This window comes from Phlebotomus argentipes, unplaced genomic scaffold (genome assembly GCF_947086385.1).
Source record: "Phlebotomus argentipes unplaced genomic scaffold, Phlebotomus argentipes genome assembly contig_5, whole genome shotgun sequence".
In the NCBI taxonomy this organism is placed as follows: Eukaryota; Metazoa; Arthropoda; class Insecta; order Diptera; family Psychodidae; genus Phlebotomus; species Phlebotomus argentipes.
This window is the reverse complement of record NW_026776165.1, coordinates 11,284,239-11,307,498: the sequence shown is the minus strand read 5'-3', so window position 1 is coordinate 11,307,498 and position 23,260 is coordinate 11,284,239. Positions and strand designations below refer to the sequence as shown.

General features: G+C 44.2%; 5 protein-coding genes across 6 annotated transcripts; all 5 read left to right on the top strand.

The window, feature by feature from the left end:
• Positions 1-538: 538 nt before the first annotated feature.
• LOC132256011 (xanthine dehydrogenase-like) lies at positions 539-4,986 on the top strand. Its single transcript, XM_059752190.1, has 5 exons — positions 539-554; positions 814-1,506; positions 1,568-2,571; positions 2,639-3,994; positions 4,071-4,986. Exons 1-5 carry the CDS (start codon positions 539-541, stop codon positions 4,728-4,730), a joined length of 3,729 nt encoding a protein of 1,242 aa, XP_059608173.1. The 3' UTR covers positions 4,731-4,986.
• An 897-nt stretch (positions 4,987-5,883) lies between these two features.
• LOC132255762 (uncharacterized) lies at positions 5,884-6,722 on the top strand. Its single transcript, XM_059751914.1, has 2 exons — positions 5,884-5,993; positions 6,140-6,722. Exons 1-2 carry the CDS (start codon positions 5,924-5,926, stop codon positions 6,619-6,621), a joined length of 552 nt encoding a protein of 183 aa, XP_059607897.1. The 5' UTR covers positions 5,884-5,923; the 3' UTR covers positions 6,622-6,722.
• A 9,140-nt stretch (positions 6,723-15,862) lies between these two features.
• Positions 15,863-16,721, top strand: LOC132255517 (uncharacterized). Its single transcript, XM_059751590.1, has 3 exons — positions 15,863-15,996; positions 16,079-16,306; positions 16,367-16,721. Exons 1-3 carry the CDS (start codon positions 15,952-15,954, stop codon positions 16,685-16,687), a joined length of 594 nt encoding a protein of 197 aa, XP_059607573.1. The 5' UTR covers positions 15,863-15,951; the 3' UTR covers positions 16,688-16,721.
• A 94-nt stretch (positions 16,722-16,815) lies between these two features.
• On the top strand, positions 16,816-19,747 carry LOC132255515 (uncharacterized). 2 transcript variants are annotated; one of them, XM_059751589.1, is made up of 4 exons: positions 16,816-17,115; positions 17,497-17,774; positions 18,014-19,366; positions 19,421-19,747. In XM_059751589.1, exons 2-4 carry the CDS (start codon positions 17,730-17,732, stop codon positions 19,658-19,660), a joined length of 1,638 nt encoding a protein of 545 aa, XP_059607572.1. In that variant the 5' UTR covers positions 16,816-17,115; positions 17,497-17,729; the 3' UTR covers positions 19,661-19,747. The 2 variants fall into 2 exon arrangements, with proteins under 2 accessions (XP_059607572.1, XP_059607571.1); XM_059751588.1 differs by having other exon boundaries at positions 17,345-17,774.
• A 372-nt stretch (positions 19,748-20,119) lies between these two features.
• LOC132265561 (ubiquitin carboxyl-terminal hydrolase 8) lies at positions 20,120-23,251 on the top strand. The gene is made up of 2 exons (XM_059766275.1): positions 20,120-20,657; positions 20,718-23,251. Exons 1-2 carry the CDS (start codon positions 20,563-20,565, stop codon positions 23,125-23,127), a joined length of 2,505 nt encoding a protein of 834 aa, XP_059622258.1. The 5' UTR covers positions 20,120-20,562; the 3' UTR covers positions 23,128-23,251.
• The last annotated feature ends 9 nt before the right edge of the window (positions 23,252-23,260 follow it).

Sequence of the window (23,260 nt, the reverse complement as noted above, 5' to 3'; positions counted from 1 at the left end):
CCTTGCTTTACTTGGTTATATCCAAGGTTACATCAGAGAAAAAATAAGACATAAAAACTGGTAATGAGAAATATTGTGTCGATCTAACAATTTTCAAACTGTAAGGAAAATTTCAACCAATCAAAATTCAGACAATCCTGAAAATCGCCAAAAAACTAAGAAAGTCCAGTCAATTGATATTTACTGGCTAATAATTTGTTTTGCATTTATTTCTTAGTCAAGTATAGTAGATGTATATACATTAATTACACAGCAATAAATACTACAAAATTAATTGAATTTCACTGAGACTTTAGTAACATTGCAATTTATGCTGTCATTCTATGTGAAACCGAATAATCTTTATTATTCGGTTGCTTTATTGTAACTTATTGCAAAATAAAAGCTTGAATGTTTCTTAAAATTACTGGAGTAGAAATTAATAATGGTAGTAATTTCGTCTTCTAATTGTCATCGAATTGTTGTAGATTTTGAAGAACGTCTTTCAGTCCAATTGTGAATTTTGAGGTGTGCAGATCATTTATAAAGCAAAGTGAAAATGGGAAATGACATCAGTAAGCGTATTTCTCAGCAATATTCTAAAGAAAAGTGAGAAAAGTGTCTAAATGATTTTCTTGAAGTGTCCTCAGGCATTATACTTCTTTTTTGTTTTCTTTCGCCAGCAAATCCGAGATATATTTTACGATTAATGGAGCACCGTTTAGAGGTACAAATTTGTGTAATTTGAGATTTTCCACGCAGATAAGCAGCAATTTGTGTTCCTCTCTTCCTAATCCAATTAATTCAAGTGCTAATGCTGTATTGTACTTACAGTGTGCGTGGAAAATGTTCCCCTGGACACAACGCTCAACACATTCATTCGACTGTACGCCAATCTAACGGCCACGAAGTTTATGTGTCGCGAAGGCAGCTGCGGCTGCTGTATTGTGGCTCTCCATGGCCTTCACCCAGTAACGCGCCAATTGGCTTCGTGGTCAGTCAACTCCTGCCTCTTCCCCATCTACTCATGCCACGGCATGCACATCGTCACCGCGGAGGGCCTCAAGGGCGCCGCTCGCCGTCCGCACGCTCTGCAGGCGCGCCTCGCCGCATCCTTCGGCAGCCAGTGCGGCTTCTGCAGTCCTGGCTTCGTCATGACAATGTACGGCTTGCTGGAGGGCAAAAACCGCCGAGTCAGCATGAGCGATATTGAGAATGCCTTGGCGGGGAATATCTGCCGATGCACAGGATATCGACCCATCTTGGACGCCTTTAAGTCCTTCGCCATGGACGCTCCGCGAGCCCTGGCTGACATTGAAGACCTGCCGAAATCCTGTACCATTCCACGCAAAGTTTGCTTCGAAACAGTCCACAATGAGGTGCATCTTCGCCTTCCAGATGGCGCAGAGTGGCACAAAGTCTACACCATTCCGGACATTTTGAGGATCCTGCAAACTATCGAGGATCGATCGTATATTCTACTGTCCGGAAACACCGCTCGAGGACTCTATCCTCAAGATAATGGTCGTAATTTACCTTTCATCGTTTCCCACAATTAACATCTTAATCTGTATTCTTGTTGTTTCAGAATACCCAGACGTGTTTGTTGATGTTTCCGCTGTGAAAGAACTTCGCACAATATCCTTAAATTCCGTCCTCGAGATCGGCGCCAATGTTCCTCTAAGTGAAGTGATCGACACACTCAAGAAGGCCTCTGAGGTGCGCAGTGATTTCTTCTACTGTCGCCAAATGGCGAAGCATTTTGAGCGTATTGCCAATGTCGCAGTTCGTAATGTCGGCACAATAGCAGGAAACTTGAGTATCAAGTATCGACATAAAGAATTTGTGTCTGACATATTCGTTCTTTTGGAAGCCATAGGAGCCACTGTAACAATTATATCATCCATAGGCAGCATTAAGATAATGAGAGTGGCGGATTTCCTCAAAATCAGCATGAAAAATCGAATTATTGTCCGAATAACACTTCCATCTCTGCCCAAGAATGCGTATCAATACTTCAGCTATAAAGTAATGCCCAGAGCGCAAAATTCCTTGGCTCTGCTCAACTGTGCCTTTCTGTTCAAATTCAACTCCGATCGTTCGTCAGTGTTGAATGCAAGACTGTGTTTTGGAGGGATAAATCCTCACTTTATCCACGCGACCTCAACGGAAAAGCTTTTGCAGGGTCGAGATTTATTCCAGGACTGCACAATTCAGGCTGCTTGCGTGAATCTTGAAAGCGAATTGATCCTTGATTGGGTGCTTCCAGATCCTCACCCGAACTACCGCAAAATGGTGGCTCTTGGACTGTTCTATAAGGCTGTAATTGGCATGTGTCCTTTGGACAGAGTCAGGCCGGAGATTAGAAGTGCCGGCAAGGATGCCGAATTGATGTTGTCGTCTGGAGAGCAACACTTCACAGCCAAGGAGAGTCAAGGACCTGTCTTGAAGCTAGAAGCGATGGATCAGTGCACAGGCGATGCAAAGTACATAAACGATATGCCTTATATGCCAAATGAAGTTTGGGGTGCTTTTGTATGTGCAACAGAGTCAACGGCAACTATCGTGAACGTAAATACAAGCAAGGCTCTGGTAAGTTGGACGAAACAAGGTAGGAAATGATATTTGGAGCATTTAATAATTGAGATTCCACTTTTAGGACATGCCAGGAGTTGTTGCGTTTTACGGCGCTAATGACATTCCGGGAATAAACAACTGCACACATCCCATTATGTATCAAGAGGAGAGTCAGGAGCTGTTCTGCAGTGGAAGGATCATTTACCACGGTCAACCGATAGGCATGATTCTTGCAGCTACGATGGATATTGCGCAAGCAGCAGCTCATCAAGTTGTTGTGACTTATCGCAGAGATCTGACCAATCCACCAATCGCTACCATCAAAGACGCTCTGGAAGAGACAAACCAGACTAGAATAGGACGTGACATTCTCAATATGTTGGATGCAAGCAATCACGGTCTAGACATTGCATACACATTCACTGGTAGATTCGAACTTGGTTCACAGTTTCACTTCAGTTTGGAACCGCAGACAACCATTTGTGTTCCCAGTGAAGACGGCATGGAGGTTTACTGCTCAACTCAATGGATGAACCTCGTGAAGGTTATCATAGCACAAGTTGTCAACATACCGGAGAACACTGTGTCTATGCAGCTGAAGCGAGTTGGCGGCGCTTATGGTGGAAAGCTGTACAACAGTGTTTTTGCTGCAGTAGCTTGCGCTCTGGCTTGCCATCTGCAGAGGCGCCCTGTTAGATTTGTGCTATCCCTCGAAGCGTCTATGATTGCTCTGGGCAAGAGGTTGCCCGTGTTAACAGATTACGAAGCAAAAGTGAGTGAACTTGGGAAGATACAGAGGCTGAGACAAGAAATTTGGATGGATTTCGGGGCAATCATCTCAAACAGACTGGATTTGCACACAACGAATGGCTTGCAGAGTTGCTATGACAGCTCCTATTGGACTGTTCATGGTAAGTGCGTGAAAACAAACACACCAAGCAACACTTGGTGTCGCGGACCTGGATTTGTGGAGGGAATCGCCATGATTGAGAACATTATGGAACACATCGCGAAAACCGTGAAGAGAGATTCGCTAGATGTGCGTCTGGAGAATCTTCCTGAAGAGACGCCAATGAGGAAATATCTCATAGATTTCGCAAAGTCTGTGTGCTACAGAAAGCGCAAAATGGAGATTGACTCCTTCAATCACATGAATCGCTGGAGAAAACAAGGAATTGCTATAATTCCTATTAGCTTCACTACACAATACTATGCTCTGAGTTCATCTTCTGTCTCTATTAATGCATATGATGGTACAGTTACGATTATTACAAGCGGAAATGAACTCGGTCAGGGGTTGAATACAAAAATTGCTCAAATAGCTGCTCAGACTCTGAACATTCCCTTGAGCTTCATCAAAGTGGGACCTACAAATGATTTGATCAGCAATGGAGGAACTGGATCGGTGGGAAGTCAAACGAACCAAGCTGTTGGTTTTGTTAGTATCATATTGCGTCTATCCTTAAGCACCTGTTTGCACAGGGTAAATAAATAATTACTATTACTTTTCACAGGCCACTCAGAGAGCTTGCAAGCTTATCCTGGAGCGCATGGAGCCTGTCAAGAGGGAAATGGGAGATGTTCCGTGGCGTGAACTCACTCAGGAGTGCTTCAAGCGCTTCATTTCCATGTCCGAGACGCATAGCCATCGGCCGGATGAAGATCCTATTTCTCCAGTTTGGGCGATGGCCTGCGCCCAAGTGGAGGTGGACATTCTCACAGGAGTGGTTCAAGTTCAGCGAGTGGACATCGCGGAGGACGTAGGAAAGAGCATTAATCCACATATTGACATTGGTCAGATCGAGGGTGCTTTCGTCATGGGCCTGGGATATTGGCTGCACGAGCGCATTCTGCATGATCGACTCTCTGGTGTGCTGACAACGCGAAACGCGTTGACCTACAATCCGCCAGGGGCCAAGGACATTCCGACGGACTTCAGAGTGACACTTCTCGACTCCAGGGACGGGTATTTGGGTGGTGTCCTGGGATCAAAGGCTGTTGGAGAGCCTGCAACGTGCCTTAGTGCCGTTCTGCCTTGCGCCATTCGCTACGCTTTGGACTCTGCGCGTCGCGATGCTGGTGTGAATGACGATTGGTATGAACTTAATTGTCCATTGACTCCTGATCGGATTCTACAAGTGTGCGAAACGAAAATTCAACAGTTTCAGCTATAGCGAATAAGTATTCCGAGCTTTATTTGCCTCTTAGTGAAGTAGCTTACGAGATTTAGCAGTGGATCTGCTAAAGTTAAGAGATCGCAAATGATGTAATTCAAATAAAATATATTTACTTTGACAAAACATCCGATAATTGCGCCATAAAATCACACCGACAGCACAAAAGTGTCAGGGAAAGTAAGCAAGATGTGAGCATAACTTGAAATAGAATTCATTAAATTGCTTTTTATGCAAAATACATCTCTCCCAAGTCAATAATCATTGTGGTGTTAAAACACCGGTAAATCTATGTTGGTTCATCGAAGGCTCTCTTGCTGATGCTTCATTTCGTATGCATGCAAACAAATCATAATCATCGTTGAGATTAGATCGAGAGTGTGCAAGAAAAGTGCGATTTTCTATTCAAGTTTGTGGCTCATTCATAAAATTTTTGGCATATTTCTGCTGCTCCAACACGACAATGGATGTATTTTTCACACCTATCAATTGCGCGAATTGTTGCATATTTTACACATTGTGAGATGAATTATAACAGAGATTTTTGCAATTGACTGCAATATTAATCAGCTTCCAAGAACAGCATATATTTTTACTTTAAAGATTCAACTATATAATGTTCGAGAAGGTGAATAATCACTCTTGAAAACACACATAATTTTGGAGTCACAATGCTGTGTGAATTACTAAATCGTAAGTCAAATATTTGTGTGCAAGCTTTCCAGTGTGTGTTTTCCCAATCAACCCTTTGAGTACTTCCGCACAACTTCAAATAACTCTTTCTGCCGTTTCGAGGAAGTTGCCTAGAAAAGCCCAAAAACATGGTGTTTAGAAGTGAGGCAAACATCCTCAAGTTCAATGATCCAGAAAGACACTTGAGAGATTCATCAATCAACACTTGCTAATCTACTGATGATTTCTTTTTTTTCTTCTCTGCCCATTCAAACAATGGGCGAAACCTTCAGAAGACTGTTTGGTGCTTTTGCAATTGGAGATCTCGTGGGAGACGCGAGGCCCATCGAGCTCAATTGCGATTCCAATGGTGAATGGTCAGTGCGACTGATGATGAGGTTTTTCGGCGAGAGCGAGAGACTATAAAAACCGACGACGGACAAGAAGAACTTTCAGTTATCTTTCAGCCATCGGATCATTAACTGCACCACAATCAAACGGTTCTACAGTGATTTGCGAAAATGGTTCAAGTGTCTTCAAGTGCGTCAATTCTTCTGGTGTTTCTGTGCTGCTGCACTCATAAATCTGCAGGTTGGATTTCATATTACGTTTCACAATAGAAAATACAGTGCAATTATGGATAATTCATTTACCTTCTTCGGATTAATTTGGTGCTGACTCAAGACCATTTTTTTTCCTCTGCGTCAAAAGAGAAACTTTCCATCCTTGCTTTTCAGTCATGGGCCAATACGACGCAGCTACGACCCCAGAAATCAGTCCTCGTCTTCAGCTGGACGACGCTCCATCCACTGCCGATGGACCGCAACCGGAGGTCATTGACGTGAAGAATCTGCCCCCATTTCCGATCCTTCGCAACACTCTGCTGGACTCCGACAACGAAGTGGAGTCCTTCAACGGGTATCACTACGATAGGCCGGATATTCCCTTCGAGGACACCAACGTAAAGCCCGTGGAAGTGCAAGGATACAGCTATCCCAGGCCATCGAATCCACTCACGCTGCCAGAACGTCCGCTGACCAGTAACAACGTCCAGGACGTGCAGGAAGACGTGTCCCGCAATGTGGTGCCGGAAACCGATGAAAGAGGACCTCCAGTCATTGACCTGCCCGAAGATGCTATCCGGATTCTCGATGACGATGTCGTTGCAGTCGAAGACGAGCCCCAAGATGCTCCCGCACCTACAGACGTGACCCAATAGACGCGCTGTGTGTTCATCAGAATATTTTCGTTCTTCCATCATTGACGCGATGTGTACATAAATGTGACTTCAATGGTAATATTTACTATGCAAATACATTTCCCGCGACAAAACACTTTCATCCGTCTTCCAGTTTTTTTTCCCCTTTCCCGCCACACCATTCTCAAGTGCAAATCTTTGGCCAGCAGAGATTCGTGAGAAGTCATTTGTGGAGTTATAAATAAAATTTATAATTCATATGTTGAGCAATGGACAAACATTAACCTTGCTCGAACATTTTTCCCAACATCGCAGCATTGAGAAAATGCAACTGTTTGCATTAGAATGTGTGAAATGGTTAAGTCATCTTCGTGCTGATGACTTTAGCACAGATTCACTTTTCATTAGCCTCTGTGCAAATTCTCATTCTAATTGCATTTGAATCTCGTCGTGATTCATGCGTGCAACTCTTAATCAATGTAATTGCAGAGAATGCAATTGAGATGCAGATTATGTCAAATTGAAGTCATATTATCAAGACTTTTCTAAGATACCGCTTAATAAACTGTTCTTAAAATTCATTCGACAAGTCTTACATGTTCTAGAGAGTTGTAGGCTGTAAAATTATCTTTTCAAAACTGTGCCACTTTTGCAAATTATAATTAAATGTAGGAATTTTCCTAAGAATCTTACAAAAATTATAATTTCTTTGTTCAGACTTCAAAATAAAGTGATTTATTCCGTCTGTCTCTATATTTTCGCTACCTTCTGTGGGTAAACACTTTAAATGTTTCTCATCGTCACTTACAAACACATCAAATGCTTTACATGCGTTAACACACCGTGTTGATATATCCACTGAAAGGTCTAATGCTAAATGTTGTTTCAATTCGCATCAACAACATTCTTCAACATGTTTCTTCTGTTCTTACACAAAAACATTCCGACCCTGGCTCTTTCCTTGAAATTTTGGGATTTAAAAGTGTTAGGGCAGCTTCAGCATGTCATTTGATCGTCACGATTTTCTCAGAACAGAATCTCTCTCCCAAGTCACCAAAAATGGGAGTCAAACTTTTGCTAGTCTCGCTGTCGGTCTTACTTGTGATTGAGGTGAGTTATTAATAGATGAAATTGTGAGACTTTGTGGACAATTTGGTGTTGTTTCTAGGGCGCTTTGGGTTGCTTGTGTCTCAGAAATCGCGAAGACTGCAATTGCCTTCCGCGCGCGAGACTTCGATTGAACAGACCGCGCAAATTCGTCGCCGTGTTCCAGCCTCTGCCGCAGGATCAGCTCATCAATCCCAACGTCTGTCGCTGCGGCCGACCTCTGCTGCCCGCCTACAATCCTGTCCTGACCAATGACGAGGAAGTGGTGCAGGACGAAATGCCGTCTTTCGGGTCGCGATGCATCTGCACGAATCAAGTACGCCTTCCAAACATTCGCAATATCCTAAATCCTAATCGGAGAAATTGTGGTTGTGGTCTGACAACATGCACTTGCATAGCTCCAATCCAGAGAGGAGGCCAGGTCTGAAGACTCAGCAATTATGTGTAGAAATTCGCTCAATAAATTGTTGTTGCACGCCACAACCATCATGCTTTCTCATACAATCATCACTCTCATTCCAGCAACAATTGGACGATTGCGACCAATTTGCTGCTGACCATCGATTTGTACCATCGCCACTGACTCCCGAAGTTCTTCCTCCGCCAGACCTTCCTCCCGGAACCCCCTTCTGGACAGTCAACGCTCGCGGAGCCCTCGAACTGGTCCAGGCAAGAGCAGCGTACCAGAATCTCGCGCCTTATCTTCAGGCTCCTGCTGAACTGGTTGAGGACAAAGTTGAGAAAGACGAGAATTTCCTGCAATACTTCGGTGGACTTCTACAATCCAACGCCGAGCGAGTTCTGAATCCGCTGCTCAATTTATGATTCAAACTTCCCGGAAATGTAAAATAACCAAAAGATTCCAATAAAGACACACATATGTACACATTTCTTGCACACGAAAAGCTTTGATTGCTGAAATGTCCACGAAAGTGCGGAAAAGCATTTCTCTTGACCCAAAAACTTGATGATGTCTCGGAAAAAGCGACAGCACTATGCAAAATATGCCTTTTGCGGAAGAGAAATTGTCATGTATAAATGCCTGTTCTTCGGCTGTTGGTCAGTAGTGTTCATCGAGTGACTTGGAGTGGTTCTTGAGAGGCAAAGACGTGAAGAGTGCAGAGATGAAGTTGTCAGTATTCGTCATCCTCTTGCTGGGATGCAAGCTAGCAAGTGCTCAGTATGAGCGTTTTGCTCGCCGAGAAGTCGCCCAAGACGATAAGTTTTCAGAGAATTGGTACAATATGGACGAAGAACTGGACACATCTCATCCAGATCTTGATCATCCCGCTCAGTTTAGCTTCGATCTTCACATGGCGTTTCCCCCGAAATCCGAGACAGGAGAGAAAATGTAAGTTTCAATGAAGGGGAATTAGTTGTTCGTGTTTATTTACTGTTCCTCTCTTATCAGCGCTCCTGTGGTGAAGAACCCTATGTGGATTGACAAGTTGGCGATCATCAAGGCGCCTCCAATGTACTCCACAGCTGAAGAATACGATCCCATCGCCATCAACTACAGACCATCGAAGATCCGCGAGCGCAGATCCACGCAGCAGCAGCAGCAGAGCAAGAAAACCACTCGTCAGTCTGAGAAGAAGTCCAAGTTCAAGGCTTGGCTGGAGAGCAAGATGGACAAGAAGCTCGGAGAGAAGTTCAGTGAGAAGTTGAAGCTCAAGAAGCCCGCCTTCAGTCGACAGACACGCTCTGTGGATCAGAATGACGTGGCATCGGAAATGACGACGGAACAGAATGTGGACAATCGCATCAACAGATCACCCCAGGAATCGACCTGCTCCTTCTGCCAAGCCCTCCATCGTCAGTGTCCTCATTGTCAGGCTGCCTTCCTCCTTAGCTCCGTCTATCAACCACGGCCGCAATTCATTGAATTCATCAACGGCGAACCGAGAAGCTTCATTCCAGGCGTTCATCACTCGGCAATCCTGGGCGCCGCGCCGCGATACGTCTTCGATCAGCTCGGCCACAAGTATCTCGAACGAGAGGGAAACCTGCAGATCCTGCCCCCGCCATATGTGGAGAGCGCAATGCAGCCGAGCTTCGAGTACAAGATCTTGTACGACACTATGCAGAAGTATCCTCACTTCCACACGTCGCAGCGTCTCGAGGACGGATCCTTGACCGACAGTCCCATCAAGCAGACGCAGGACGTGATTGAGTTCATCAAGACGCTCGTGCAGTCCAAGGAGAAGAGCCACCAGAAGAGGCAGACGAAGGAGAAGAGCCCCAAAACGGAGGAACTCGATGAGGCCATTGTCGATGAGGAGGGTCTGCTGGCGCTCTTCCTGGAGCAGGACCGAGAGTTCGACAGGTATCTCGAGGAGATGGGCTACGCGGGAAAAGTGGAGATGTTCGACATGGAGGGCGAAGAGAACGCGGAGGAGGAAAAGACGTCGATGTCGCAGAGCATCTTCTATGACACTTCGAAGAGCACCAGCAACAAACTGCAAGTTCCGAGTGCGAAGAAGCAACAGAACAAGTCAGGCATTCTCAAAAGAATTGTAGATGAGGAGAGTCTCAGCAGCTACAGTGAGCCTAGCAAGTTTAACAAGGACCGCAAAGGATATTACAAAGAGTAAATTGTAAAGAGAGAGAGAGAGAGAATTTGTTAATGTTGTTCGAGAAATGTAACTGAAGATTGAAATAAATTTAATATTTAATACACTCAATATGACTATTTTACAATTTGGAGGGGTAATTTAAAAATATATTTGAATGCATCTTCGAGCTGTAGAAATAAAAGTAATAACTTGAGAAATATACATAAAAGACAATCTTTTTCTTATGCTTCTCTGGAACCTCTTTTTCTTTGCAGACCTTTGAATGCTCAACTTCTACAAGGTTTTTGAAGAACAACTATCCTAAGAAATGAATATTGGATGGAAATCATCTAATTTCTAAAATAAAGAATTATTTATTATCTTTATATATCATTATATCTTGAAATACCTTGAAAAATTCACTTTAAACCAATGTTTTATGACATTTTATGCGCATTTAAAATGCGAATTTAGAAGAGCTTTGCGAAAATAAAAATCGACATTTTCGTGATGAACTTTCTTGACAGATTATGAAAGTTATTTCGTAGAGTTTTTCTTCATCTATTGCTACTGAAAATCTGATTAAGAATACCTTTAGCAAGTTATAAAATATGTTTTTGTGATACTTAAGAGATGAATTTATTTATGTTGAAATTGAATGAAATACTATTAAAACATTTAATCTTTAATCGACACTGAATGTGTATTTTTGTCATTTAATTGAAAATTGAAAACTCTGCATCCCAAATATCGTAACTGGGAGCAATTTCTTATGATCTCCTTATTATCCATATCTTCATTGGTAAATGACAGGCTAAATGATTTGCGAATGTTCACATTTTTTCAGCAACTGTCCAAAAAACGCGCAAGGCAAATTTTTGTTTAAACTGCTGAATGGTAACCTTAGTGAAAAATTTCTATGCATAAGTACATTTTCTCTATTTTGCTGATGCAATTGCTTAAGTGTTTCTTCAGCTCACCACAATATTTCTCTTTCTCTTGCATTGCAAATGAATAGCGCCGAGATGTGCCAAATATTGTTGTGCTCTCCAAGGATTATTTGCATTCTGCAGTGCGTCGAGTCAACAAAGTTATGGAGGAAAAATCTGTATTTAAGCTGCTCTGAGTGTCGAGGAAGACATCAGTTCACAAGCTTCCACTCAAGCAACAACTTGAAAGCATCTCAGCAAGTATCTCAAGGAATCGTGCAAGATGAACTCTTTCCGTATCCTCTTGGCTGTCGTCCTGGTTCAGGTGAGTGGCAAATTGGTGGTAAAGTGTTGGGTTGAGGGCTAAATGGCTTGTAATCTCCGCAGTTCGCCTCTGCTGGATATCCAGACTACTGGAGTCACGATGGCATGGGCACTGACATCACGGAGATCAATCACGAGGAGCTGGTGAAGGAGGTCGGCCACGAGATGCCGGCGCCGTGCCATGAGAAGAAGGAGGTTATCTACGAGAAGCCTATGGTGGCCGAGCACACGCCGATTCGTGAGCAGCAGAAGGTTTACCTGCACCGTCAGCCCCCAATTGTCGTGCGCCCACCGCCCTCCAAGATCGTCGTGAACCACCCACCAGTGGTGGTGAAGCAGCCCCCAGTCATCCTGCACCACCACAGCCGCTCCCCGGTTATCGTGAAGCCCGTGATCATCCGCGAGAAGGAGGTGGCCACGAAGCCCGTGCTGTTCAAGGTGGCGCAGCCCAAGGGCAAGGTGTGGGTGTCCAAGTGCCAGAAGCCCGAGGTGCAGGTTTCGCACACCTGCCACGAGGGATGCAATCACGGCCCCATCTACCCCGCGCCAATGCCTGATCTCGACTTCTGAGCCATCTGTGACCAGCTTAGCCACTCAATGATAAACGCAAGCGAGCAATAAAAATGTACAGAAGCATCACAATAATTGATTCAGTTTTCATCACTACAATCCCATTGAAAGGCACAGTTTTCCCCTTGATAGTTTCCTCTGTAAGATAGTTGAAAAGACAAGAAGAACCATAACGAAAGCCAATTTAGCCAATTTATTAATCACTCCTCTAAGCAGACTACAAACTATGCAACAACACTTTATAACTAAACATGAACTAAGATCGGTAGTGTGACTATATCAGAGATTGAGCTGGGCAAAGCCCGCTCTATCTTTTCCAGTTGGAATCACTACGAGGAATCCGATGTCTATCCACTGACCATGATCCAGTCAACGACTGCAAGACGTCCAGAATGGAGGTGAAGAGTTCAAAAATAGTCCTTGGCTGAGGCTCACTGGCTTCTCTCTTAACAGGAATGTCCTTTTTGATATCATTTTCACTTAAATCGCGCGCTTCCAGCTTTGCCGAACTGATAGGACGTCCTTCCAAAGGCCAGAACAGCTGCAATTGGCACGAATCACAATATAATCAATTAGCATTAGAATCGCAGCACATTTGCTGTTGAAGAAAAAGAAAAGTTCACCACGATTGAGAAGCACAGAACAATTGCCACAAACACTGAGCACTTCATGTTCCCGATGTTTGACTAAATATACTGAGTGATTTTATGATACAGAATCGCCGTGTTCAGGTTCCTTTTATACGTCGCAATAGAAGGAAAATGTATGCCAATGACCCACTTTTCCGAGTTTGACATGAAATTGTTATGTTGCAACATTTGTGCTGAGGAAGTGCATTTAATAAACACCTTAATATTTGATATCCATTTACTGAAATTGACGACATGGCGATGAAAAGTCCACTTATAAAAAATGCTGTGATTTGCATTATCGCACATCCCTTGAGCGAAAAGCATAAGGAAATACCTTGGAGAAAAGTATTTAACGTTAGAAATCAATTGACAAAATGATAGCCAAGGAGGGAAACTATTTTGCATAGTAATGTTATTAGAAGGACAAAATAAAACAGTGATCGAGACTGATGAGGAAATTAACACCATAATTACTGTCTTTTAAAATTCTCTTTCGACGTATCCTAAGAAGTCTGAAAGTCTCTGTTGCACTTACAGAAGTGTTTTAAGGATTATTTTTCGTTAAGTAAATTGAGGAAATTTTATGAAACGAAGGTAAAATTATTGCCCCCTTGGCAGAAAGGCAGTTCTAGAAGTAAATGAACAACACAATCATCTCTAGACTAGATTTTATTTGAATGCATTTTACAATTTATTAAGTAACAGTCCGTTTAGTAAATAAACCAAGCATATTCCGTCTTATCGCAATCACCGGGTCAAGATGAGCATTTGTCACATAGAAATTTCTATCGGCATTGAAGTAATTTTAACATTTTCTTACTTCTATTAATCAGTGGTTCATTTTTTTTTGTTCACATGAATCTCTCTTGTGACTCGGAGGTCAGGAAAACAGGAAAAATTCGCTGATATCATAATGTGACACGCGGACCTGATAATTGTGAGCAATTGATTGTGTGCGCGAGTGTTTGTGAAATTTTCTCAATGACAATCAAATTGAGGGGAAATTCGAGGCATTTAACCGAATGTGACTCTGTCTTTTATCAATTGAAAATACTCTTATCCGGACTATTTTCGCATACCAAGAATTATCCCCACTTCAAGCTGTGCCGTCCACAACACACAGAGATCGAAGTTGCTGGACTCTATCAGCTCCAAACGCACATCTCTCATTCCCAGTCGAAACTCAGTGGAGTGATCTTGCACTTTGGAGTGTTTTGTTGACTTTTTCCTGCGCTGCACACAATTTTCTCATCTGTGAAAATGGCCAAATTGGGATTAATCTTCATTGCTGTCTTCTGCTTGGTGCAGGTAAATTCATAATGTGGTGTGAATTGGATGATTGAGTGAGTTTTTGGCATGATTTGTTGGGTGGAAGAATTGCGCATCTTTCCTTGCCTGATCTCTTCTCTCTCTCTTTCTCCCTCTCTTCCCATCTTCCGTCTCTGTAGATCGTCCTCTGTGCTCGCATTGCGCGCGAAACGCCAGAGGATAAGGCCAAATCCTCAATGGACCAAATCCAGGATCAGCTGAAGAACTTCTTCTCCGAAGACACGTGGAATGAATTCGTTCAGTCTGCGCAGAAGTTCGGCTCGGACATTGCGAAGACTGGTCAGGACTTCTTGGAGAAAGTACAGCAGAAATCCGCCACGGCGCCAACCACTACCTCTTAAAACTTCTGCTTTGCAATCTATGCATAACATATATTTATCACCTTCGATATCTCATTGAAGTGCCCGAGAAAAAGGGGAATAAAATGCAATGCGGATTGTCAATAACCCTCGATTGAGGCCATCTTTGTCCTTTGGAATGTTATCAAAATAAAGTGAAATGAGATATGAAAGTGTTTCTTCAACTTTCTCCACAAATATTCTTCTGTCTTGTCTCTGTTTTCTGATTCATTGGGCGCACAGTCACTCTATATTTTCATGCGCCCAACTTGCTCGCTACAACAGGAAGTATAATTCTGAAAAAGCCACCCAACACAATCGCACATTCATGACATTTTTTTTCTCCAATTGATACGAATTTACTCGCAATTTTCTCGTTTCGCTTTTCAAATCATCAAATTAAAAACTCCACACTCAGAATACACTTTTGTAACAAGCTCATTTGGCACATTCATTGAGGACTTCTCGTGTCTGCTCTTTTTGTTCACTCGACGAATTTCCATTATAATGAAATTGTATTTCTCCAGAAAAGTGAAGAAAAAAGTGCCTTAATTGCGGCAGAATAACACTTTGACTCACAATTTAATGACTATAAAATGGGCATAAAATTGTTCGCAATGATAGTGTGAACATATCGCGAAAAATCACACTAGGGATAAATTTCAATGAAGTTCTTTGTTGAAGCTTCAAAGCGCAACAGTTGAGTGCAATTTGGTGACACTTTTGCAATTCACCTTGAGAATGCGCGTTCCGTGATTCATGCACTTGAATCTTTAGACTTTGAGCCTTTTATGTTTGCAATACTCTGGATAAACAATGGATTTGCAATGAATAGAAGATTAATTGGGAAAACAGCTTTTTTAGGTACTAAAATCAAACCATTTGAAGATTTTATTTTACTCAATAACCATGCAAAAATGTATTTTGAATCATTTTTTATGAGTCTTATAAGTATATTTTTAGATTCTAAAACTAATAAAGCATTGATGAATATTTAAATCGCTTTTGCCTTTTCAGAAATCACTGATAAAATCTCTCTTAAATGCAGTGATATGACTTCGAAAAACATTGCTTAAAGCCACAGAAAGATCATATTTTGAAGATTCCTCTCAAATTTAAGCTTTTCACACATTTCCAATCTGCCTCCGACTCTCTATCCAATGAATTAAGGTCTTAATCTCAATGAGGCGTCATCGTATGACTTTTCACTGGGTAATCTTCTGTAAATATTTTCGGTCTTATCATGGAGACACTCAAACACACAGCGAGACATCAGAAAATCCACCAATGGGCATTTAAGTAAATGCACTTTGGTGATAAGAAGCACAGAGCAATATTACTCCATTTTTCCTCCCTCTCTTTTCCGACAATCGCTTTTTTGTCCTCCTCCTCGCACACAAGCAAAATAAATGGATTCTATTAGGATGTGATTCATGATCACACTAAGCTTGAGGGTTGGATTACCTATAAAAACGCCAGTGCCTGTCGAGTCAAGTCTCAGTTCACATCCAGGGCACATTTTACTCTCATCCTCGCCAGTTTCTCGTGATCGTTGCAAGTGGAAGTCATGGCAAAGTCTTGCATTCTCATTCTCTCTCTCTGCCTGCTGCAGGTACTTTTCCGCATGTGGAATGCCATCTCACAGTGATCTTGCACACTTTACCTCCCACTGACTGTGCTCTGTTCCTTCTCAGTTCGTCTGCGGCGGTGTGGTTCGTCGCGAGGCGCCGGTTGACGTTGCCACGAAGAGTCCTCTCGCGGAGTTCTCCAATGCCGCCGAGGAGGCGGTGGCGAAGTTCCAGAGCGCCTTCATGGATTTGTTCGGCGTGAAGTCGCAGGATGAGCTGGTGGATCTGTTCCGCGTGGAGTCGAGGAAGTATGCCAACAAGCTGCAGGACATTGCTTCGGAATTGACTGCTGAGGTTGGTTGAAACTCACTTGAGCCCAAACAGATAATAGTCATGGTTTACCTTCCAACGTAGGCTCAGAAGCACTCTGGCACCTTTGACGATGCCGTGAAGCAGGTGAAGGACAAGATCACAGAGACTGTCAATGACATTGAGAGCAAAAACCCAGAGTTCTTTGCCGACACGAAGCAGTACCAGGAGAAGTTCGAGACGCAGCTGAGGGCTGTTCTGCAGGAGACTGAGCGCTTCAGCGCAAAGCTGAAGGAGGAGGGTGCTGTCGTTGGCAGCAACTTCGAGAAGGTGGCCAAGGATCTCTATCAAACCACCGCACAGACAGCCAAGGTCTTCTCTGAGAAGGTCGAGGATGTGGTGAAGGAGCAGAGGAACAAATTGTAAATGATTATCTTGAGTAAATGGAAGAAAAAAGGTGCATGACTTGTTGAAAAGCCTTTTTGCCTCTTGAAACACACACTTGCCACATCACATGATAAGGAAAGTTTACATGCTCAATCTCTAATGCGAACGCCAGAAGAGGCCTGAGTCAGAGGTCAGACCATGAACTTGTAGGATGAACTGAACGGTTATCAGAATTGTGGGGAAAGCTACGGGAATCCACACTTGAGAGGTCGTTTTGTGCTGTGTATTTAATACGCTTTTCTGGGAAGTTTCTCAGATCAAATTCCAATTAAGTGTTTATCAGCGATCCTCCGCATTGCAGCTTGTTTTCTATTCATTGGAATGCTGCAGCTCATAGAGTTCGATAGGGTATTTTGTTTGCAATAACATGCGTCAATTTGTATTATGACTGAGGCGAAGGGATCAAGGTGAGTGGAATTCTTTCTTGATTTTGCATTCAAAAGAGTTGTTGAGAAAGCAAAATTTTCCACAAAATACTAATTTTGTCTATATTTACTATAAAGGAAGAGTTATTCTAGAAGCTTAAATTTACCTAACTTTCCCATTTATTAATCTATATCAAGTGACAATATTCGGCTGTAACATTTCAATTTTATAAACCATGAATGATAGTCATTATTACATAATTATGATTAGACTCATATCAATTTGACTGAGAGACCCAAATGAGTTTTTTGCGTGCACTCACATCCGGAATCTTGCATATAATGCGAAATGTGCCAAATCGTCTCAAAACTGCACCATTGACGAGTTCCTGGTGTTTATTCGCATGTGGAGTACAAATTCAGCTCATGACCCAAATAAATTGGCACAAATATTCGCCGAGGCGAAAGTGGGAGTGAAGAAAATCAACCATACTTGCAGTGATGAGTCGTCACAACAATCAACACCTGCTCGTTGATGGTAAACAGCGGACAAATTGCATAAGAAGCACATGTTGGAGCATCGAGAAGAATATTCAGCACTTTTCACTTCCAATTCAGTGTCAATTTTCGATTTGTGAGCTTCACAGCGTCTCACGATGGACAGGAAGGCGTTAGTTTTGCATCTGCTTCTTCTTCTAACGGTTAGTTGTGCATCCCTCAGACGAAAGCTCTGTCGGATTTGTGTGCTAGAAAAATGTTCGGGATTTATCAGTTAAAGACAATGAAGTACATCAAGTGGAATAGGACATTTATCATATTATCATGCACAAGTTGTTTCATCCTGAGTTGCCTTCTCTTGATTTGCTCAATGGTTGGCTTTTTGCGCGAAAAAGTGTCGTGAAAATACAGATCAGTAAAATTCTCTTTTCTCCTTGGGCAGATTTTTGCGATTCCCGGTGAAAACACCTTTCTTCGCGACTCACAGTTGAGCAACAGCAAGGCCAGCCAGCCCAGCAATGCCGATGGATCCGCATTGCATTTGAAGGCATTGGACAAGGAAATCTTCGAGAAGTTCGTCAAACCAACAGCGAGTGATCTTAGCGAGACAATTTTAGCTCAAGCCAAGGATACGGTGGAAAGTGTGCTGCAGCACAAGGATGAGTTCCTGCTGAAGGCGAAGGAGAAGGTTGGGAGCTCTCTGAAGACCATCGAACAGGAGGGAAGTGAGTTGCTGAGCAAAGCTAAGGAGAAGATGGGCAATTCGCTGCAGCAAAACGAACAAATCCTCGCACAAACCAAGGACAAACTCGGATCATCGCTGAAGACCATCGAACAGGAGGGAAGTGAGTTACTGTCGAAGGCCAAAGGCAGGATGGAGAGCAAGCTTCAGGAGCGAGATGAGTTGGTGGCGAAGGCGAAGGACAAAATTGGTACTCTAATTGAGAAGAAGGAGATTGAAGGACCGATCTTGAAGAAGCCCCTGGAGAAGGAAAGCTCGCTGTTAGAAATGGCGAAGAGCAAAATGCAATCCTCACTCAAGGCTCTGGAGGAAGATGGAAGTTCACTGTTGGCCAAAGCGAAGGAGAAAGGAAGCACACTGATAGAGAAGGTCACAAATCCATCTCTCCTGAAGCCAATTCAGCAAGACAAAAGTATGGCTAAATCAAACAACGCCGCGGAAAGTGACGATAAGTCATCTTTATTGACTAGAGCCAAAGAGACTGTGGAGAAGTCTCTTCTGTTGCGAACACTGACGAATGGCGAAGGATCGTTGTTTAACAGAGCCAAGGAGAAGGTGGAGAACTCCTTGCTGGGAAAGTCACTCAAGGACAGTGAGAGTTTCATCCTCGGCAAATCCAAAGAAACAACGGAAAGTGCGAAGAAGTTCAATCTTCTCGGTGCGAAGCCTTTCAACTCACTCTTCCCCAGTTTTGGATCGAATGCTCCTAAGATTTCAGGACTAAAGTTGCTGTATCCGCTGAGGAAGGACGAGGCTCCAATTGTGGAAGTCGCCGATTTTCAGGATCCAGTTGAGGAAATCGAAGTGAAGCCACAAAAGAAGCCTTCGCCCGATGTTTGCTTCTCTCGACCACCGGCAAAGGAAGTGGAACCAATTGCGCCTGTGCTGCCGGAAAACAAGCCCTTGGACTATGATAAGATCGAAGAAGGATACTACGAAGACTCCCGAGAGTTCGACGATGACCTTCCGTCTCTCGTAGATTACGAGGAAGTGCCGGAGAAGCTGAACATATACTCAGATGAGGAGTTGGACTATCCTGACTACGTTCCTCAGGTAAGTGATGTGGTTTTGTCATTTCTCACAACTGATGCTCTTGCCTCTTTCTAGGGCATGAAAGTTCAAAAGCGACACATTTCCTACAATCGCCTCTTCAAGAAGCCCTCTAAGACGAAAACGGGAACTGAAGAAAAGATGCGCGAACGCGTCAATCGGGGAATTGGACACGTGAAGAAGATCATAGGCATTGCTGGACAAGTGGACAGTTTCCTCACGGGGAAAATCAGGAATTCCCTCAGGAGTTTGGCGAATATGGTGGAGAACGAAGATGACTACAAGAATGGACATTGAAAGAGAAAATAAGAATTTTTTGTACTTTTTTTTACGTGGAAAAGAATAATTTTTCCTTCAAAAAAAAAATGTGTCTTTAATGGCGATGATTGTCACTCCTAAGCTGCGGATAGGGAAATGAAGGAACAAGATAATAATAAGGAAAAGTGTAAGAAAGTGTTTAAAAAAACATATTACAATAAATTATTGAATTGAAATTTGTAATAAAGAGTGAAATATTGGTTGGAACAGAGACAATTTCACGTTTGACAACTACGCACATAAATCCCATATACGCAGTTTTCCCATAAATATCAATCAATCAACCTACTTGATTCGTCATAATTGTAAAATAGCAAAGAATGAAGGCATCACGGCATCACAGAGCTTATCGAGTCTATTGAAGACCGTCAAAGTAGATTACACACTTAAAAAGATTATTTAAATAAGAATAGAGGAAGCATTATTCTTCAAAAAGTTCTTAAAAATACAATAAAATATTGAATAGACATTTGAATTATTGATGAAACAGTGAGAAATTCACTGCGCATGTTTTGTGCTCAAATTGTATATTTTTGATCAAAACCAGAGACATTTCAGGTGTGTTTTAGATACAATTAAATATCATAATCTAAAATTTAAATTTCTGGACTTCAGAAAATGTGCATCTTTCCTCATTTTGTTGGTGAAATAACAGAGTATTCCTTAAAATTTTTTAGTATTTTCATATGTGCCCAAGAATACAGTATCATTGCATGGATTGCGCGGAACCTAGATTAATCGCCAAATCCCGCCGCCACTGAACTTCTCCGGAGGTGACAGTTGCTGCGCATAACCTCACACTTGAAGTCTTGTCAGAGGATTCTTGGGTGTTTTTTACATGTTTGTAAACAGAGGATTTGCCAGGCTTTCCCGGAAGCAGGATGTCGTATAAGTTGCAGGAGTTGAAGTGCAAGAGCTTCGAGGAGTTGTCAAGTTTGTACGCAGTACCGAACTTGAAGAGGCAGAAAGTGAAAACGTGAGTCATCATCGAGGGTTTTTCCGGGTGTTTTATTCACTCTCTGTGTTCATTTTGCAGCCTGGTCAAGTCCGCTGTGAAGCTGTATGAGGAAGCGGAGAAGCAATATGATCTGCACGATGAGGAGCAGAGTTTCGTGCTGTACATGAAGTACTTCAATGTTGTGCAGTCAATCCGGAATGCGTCAGACTACCTCACTCACAAGAACTATGTGGCGACTCTGCTGGGCACGAACCTGAAGCAGAAGAAGGCGCTGGACAGAACGGAGGCCCTCTCGAAAAGCCTCAGGAAGAGGTACGATTTGCTGCGGATGTGCGAGGAGTGTGATGAAGAGGAGGAGGACTTACCTGAAGCCAATCCAGTGCCTGAGACGTCAATGGAGACGGAGAAATCCACGAGTGTCACGAGTCAGCAGTTGTTCTTTATGATCCAGGGTGGCGAGGATGTGCTAGTGCTGGATTGCCGACCCAGGGAGGATTTCTTAGCGTCGCGACTGATGTACGACACTTGCCTTAACATTCCGGAGGAGGTGATTCTGCCCGGCATGACCGCTGGGCGGCTGTACAACGAACTGGGCGAGCAGGAGAAGATCCTGTGGAACTCCAGGTCAGCCAGGAAGTGCGTGGTGCTGATGGATTGGAGCTCCCGAGGCAGCACTCCTGTGCGGCCTACTTCACTCTGGTATCTGCTGGAGATCCTGCAGATCTGGGATCCGGACGTGACCTATTCTCACCTCGTGATGCTGAGTGGCGGCTATGAGGACTTCATCCTGCGCTACCCGATGTGCTCCACGAATCCCAAGGCCTTGCCGCCGGCATCCAAGACGGCGGACGAGAATTCGCTGGAGGAGATTGAATACCCTTCGATTGGGGATATCGTGATGAAGAAGGAATTCTCGGCGCAGCCCAGCGTGGATCGTGGCTCCAAGGCTGCGGCGATTCTCACGTACGAGCAGAAGGAGCAGCACGTGCAGGATTTGCTGGAGCAACAGGAGGAGATGGTGGAGAAGGGGCTGAAGATCGAGAAGGAGCGCCTGAAGGCGGAGAAGAGCTTTCAGCAGTTGAATGAAACTTTCGCCAGGGATGAGGAGTTGCAGGCGCGCGAGGCGAAGGAGCAGGAGCTCATCTACACCATGATGCAGATGGAGAACCGCGAGCGCGACGTCCTGGCTGAGAATGAGCGCATCAAGCGGGAATTGGCGGAGTATAAGCAGAGGGAGGCGGAAATCGCTGCCAAGGAGGAGGCGGCCACGCGGGCGAGGATTGAGGAGAAGGAACGCGAGAAGATGCGCCTGCAGGAGCAACGCCAGCGCCTTGAGATGGAGCGCGATCGGAAGCTGAAGGAGGCCAGAGAGCAGAAGAAGTTGCTGCAGGAGAACAAGGAGAATGCCATTCCGATCATCAATCGCGACTCGAAGCCTCATGCGCTGCCCGCGCGGGAAGTAAGGGACTTGGCGCCGGTCGTGGGCAGTGTCCAGCGAGGCCTGACCGGACTGAAGAATCTGGGCAACTCGTGCTACATGAACAGCGTCGTGCAGTGCCTCAGCAACACGGCCAGCTTCAAGGAGTGCATCCTGCGCGGGCTGTTCCGCAAGCAGATCAACCACGCCAGCAAGACGAAGGGGCGCATCGTGGAGGAGCTGGCGGCTGTGGTGGAGGCGCTCTGGTGTGGACAGTACAGATTTATCTCGGCGGTGCACTTCAAGTGCACAGTTGGTGCGATCCACGCGATGTTCCGGGACTTTGAGCAGCAGGACGCCCACGAGTTCCTCACTATCCTCATGGACATGCTCCACCTGGACCTGCAGACCATCGCCACGAGTAGCCAGCGCGATCATTTGCCCATGAGCGAGAAGGCGTGGCTGGACTTCACCAAATCGCGCGAGAGTGTCATCCTGAGGCTGTTCTACGGCCAGATCAAGAGCACGGTGAAGTGCAAGGAGTGCGGCAAGGAGAGCGCCACGTACGACAGCTTCTCCAATCTCAGCCTCGAGCTGCCCAGCAGCCACATCAGCGAGTGCCACCTGGACAACTGCTTCGACATGTACTTCAACGGCGAGACAATCGCCGGCTGGAACTGCCCGGCGTGCAAGCAAAGCCGGAGTGCCGTGAAGAAGCTGGACATCTCGAAGCTCCCGCCCATTCTGGTCGTCCACCTGAAGCGCTTCTGCGCCGACCAAATGACCGTGGCGTCGTCATATCGCAAGAAGCGGACCAACGTGAAGTTTCCACTGGAGAATCTCGACCTTAGCGCCTACATCACACGCTCAGAGAAGCGCTCGCGGAAGATGTACCAGCTGTACGCCGTGTCCAATCACTTCGGCACGATGGACAGCGGCCACTACACAGCCTTCTGTCGCAATCCGGACATGGGAAGATGGTTCAACTATGACGACGACAAGGTGAGCGCGATGGACAGTAGAGACGTGCAATCTTCTGCGGCTTACATTTTGTTCTACACTTTCCACTGAGGAGATGAGCTTACAAAGGACCTTAAGAAGGGCTGAGGAATCAAAATTAAATCGTCTGCAATGGTAAAATTGTATTGTATGAAGTGTAAACGAAAGGAATACAGATTTGGTAAGAAGATTCAAATCTCCGCCC

What these genes read in the sequence shown, in the direction of transcription:
- LOC132256011 (XM_059752190.1), top strand. An exon ending in TAAATACAAGCAAGGCTCTG is followed by an intron (nt 2,572 to 2,638) that starts GTAAGTTGGACG and finishes TTCCACTTTTAG; the next exon opens with GACATGCCAGGAGTTGTTGC. An exon ending in CGAACCAAGCTGTTGGTTTT is followed by an intron (nt 3,995 to 4,070) that starts GTTAGTATCATA and finishes TACTTTTCACAG; the next exon opens with GCCACTCAGAGAGCTTGCAA.
- LOC132255762 (XM_059751914.1), top strand. Translation starts at nt 5,924, where the DNA reads ATGGTTCAAGTGTCTTCAAGTGCGTCAATTCTTCTGGTGTTTCTGTGC. An exon ending in CTGCACTCATAAATCTGCAG is followed by an intron (nt 5,994 to 6,139) that starts GTTGGATTTCAT and finishes CTTGCTTTTCAG; the next exon opens with TCATGGGCCAATACGACGCA.
- LOC132255517 (XM_059751590.1), top strand. Translation starts at nt 15,952, where the DNA reads ATGGCAAAGTCTTGCATTCTCATTCTCTCTCTCTGCCTGCTGCAG. An exon ending in TCTCTCTCTGCCTGCTGCAG is followed by an intron (nt 15,997 to 16,078) that starts GTACTTTTCCGC and finishes GTTCCTTCTCAG; the next exon opens with TTCGTCTGCGGCGGTGTGGT. An exon ending in CTTCGGAATTGACTGCTGAG is followed by an intron (nt 16,307 to 16,366) that starts GTTGGTTGAAAC and finishes CTTCCAACGTAG; the next exon opens with GCTCAGAAGCACTCTGGCAC.
- LOC132255515 (XM_059751589.1), top strand. Translation starts at nt 17,730, where the DNA reads ATGGACAGGAAGGCGTTAGTTTTGCATCTGCTTCTTCTTCTAACG. An exon ending in ATCTGCTTCTTCTTCTAACG is followed by an intron (nt 17,775 to 18,013) that starts GTTAGTTGTGCA and finishes CTCCTTGGGCAG; the next exon opens with ATTTTTGCGATTCCCGGTGA. An exon ending in ATCCTGACTACGTTCCTCAG is followed by an intron (nt 19,367 to 19,420) that starts GTAAGTGATGTG and finishes GCCTCTTTCTAG; the next exon opens with GGCATGAAAGTTCAAAAGCG.
- LOC132265561 (XM_059766275.1), top strand. Translation starts at nt 20,563, where the DNA reads ATGTCGTATAAGTTGCAGGAGTTGAAGTGCAAGAGCTTCGAGGAGTTG. An exon ending in AAGAGGCAGAAAGTGAAAAC is followed by an intron (nt 20,658 to 20,717) that starts GTGAGTCATCAT and finishes TTCATTTTGCAG; the next exon opens with CCTGGTCAAGTCCGCTGTGA.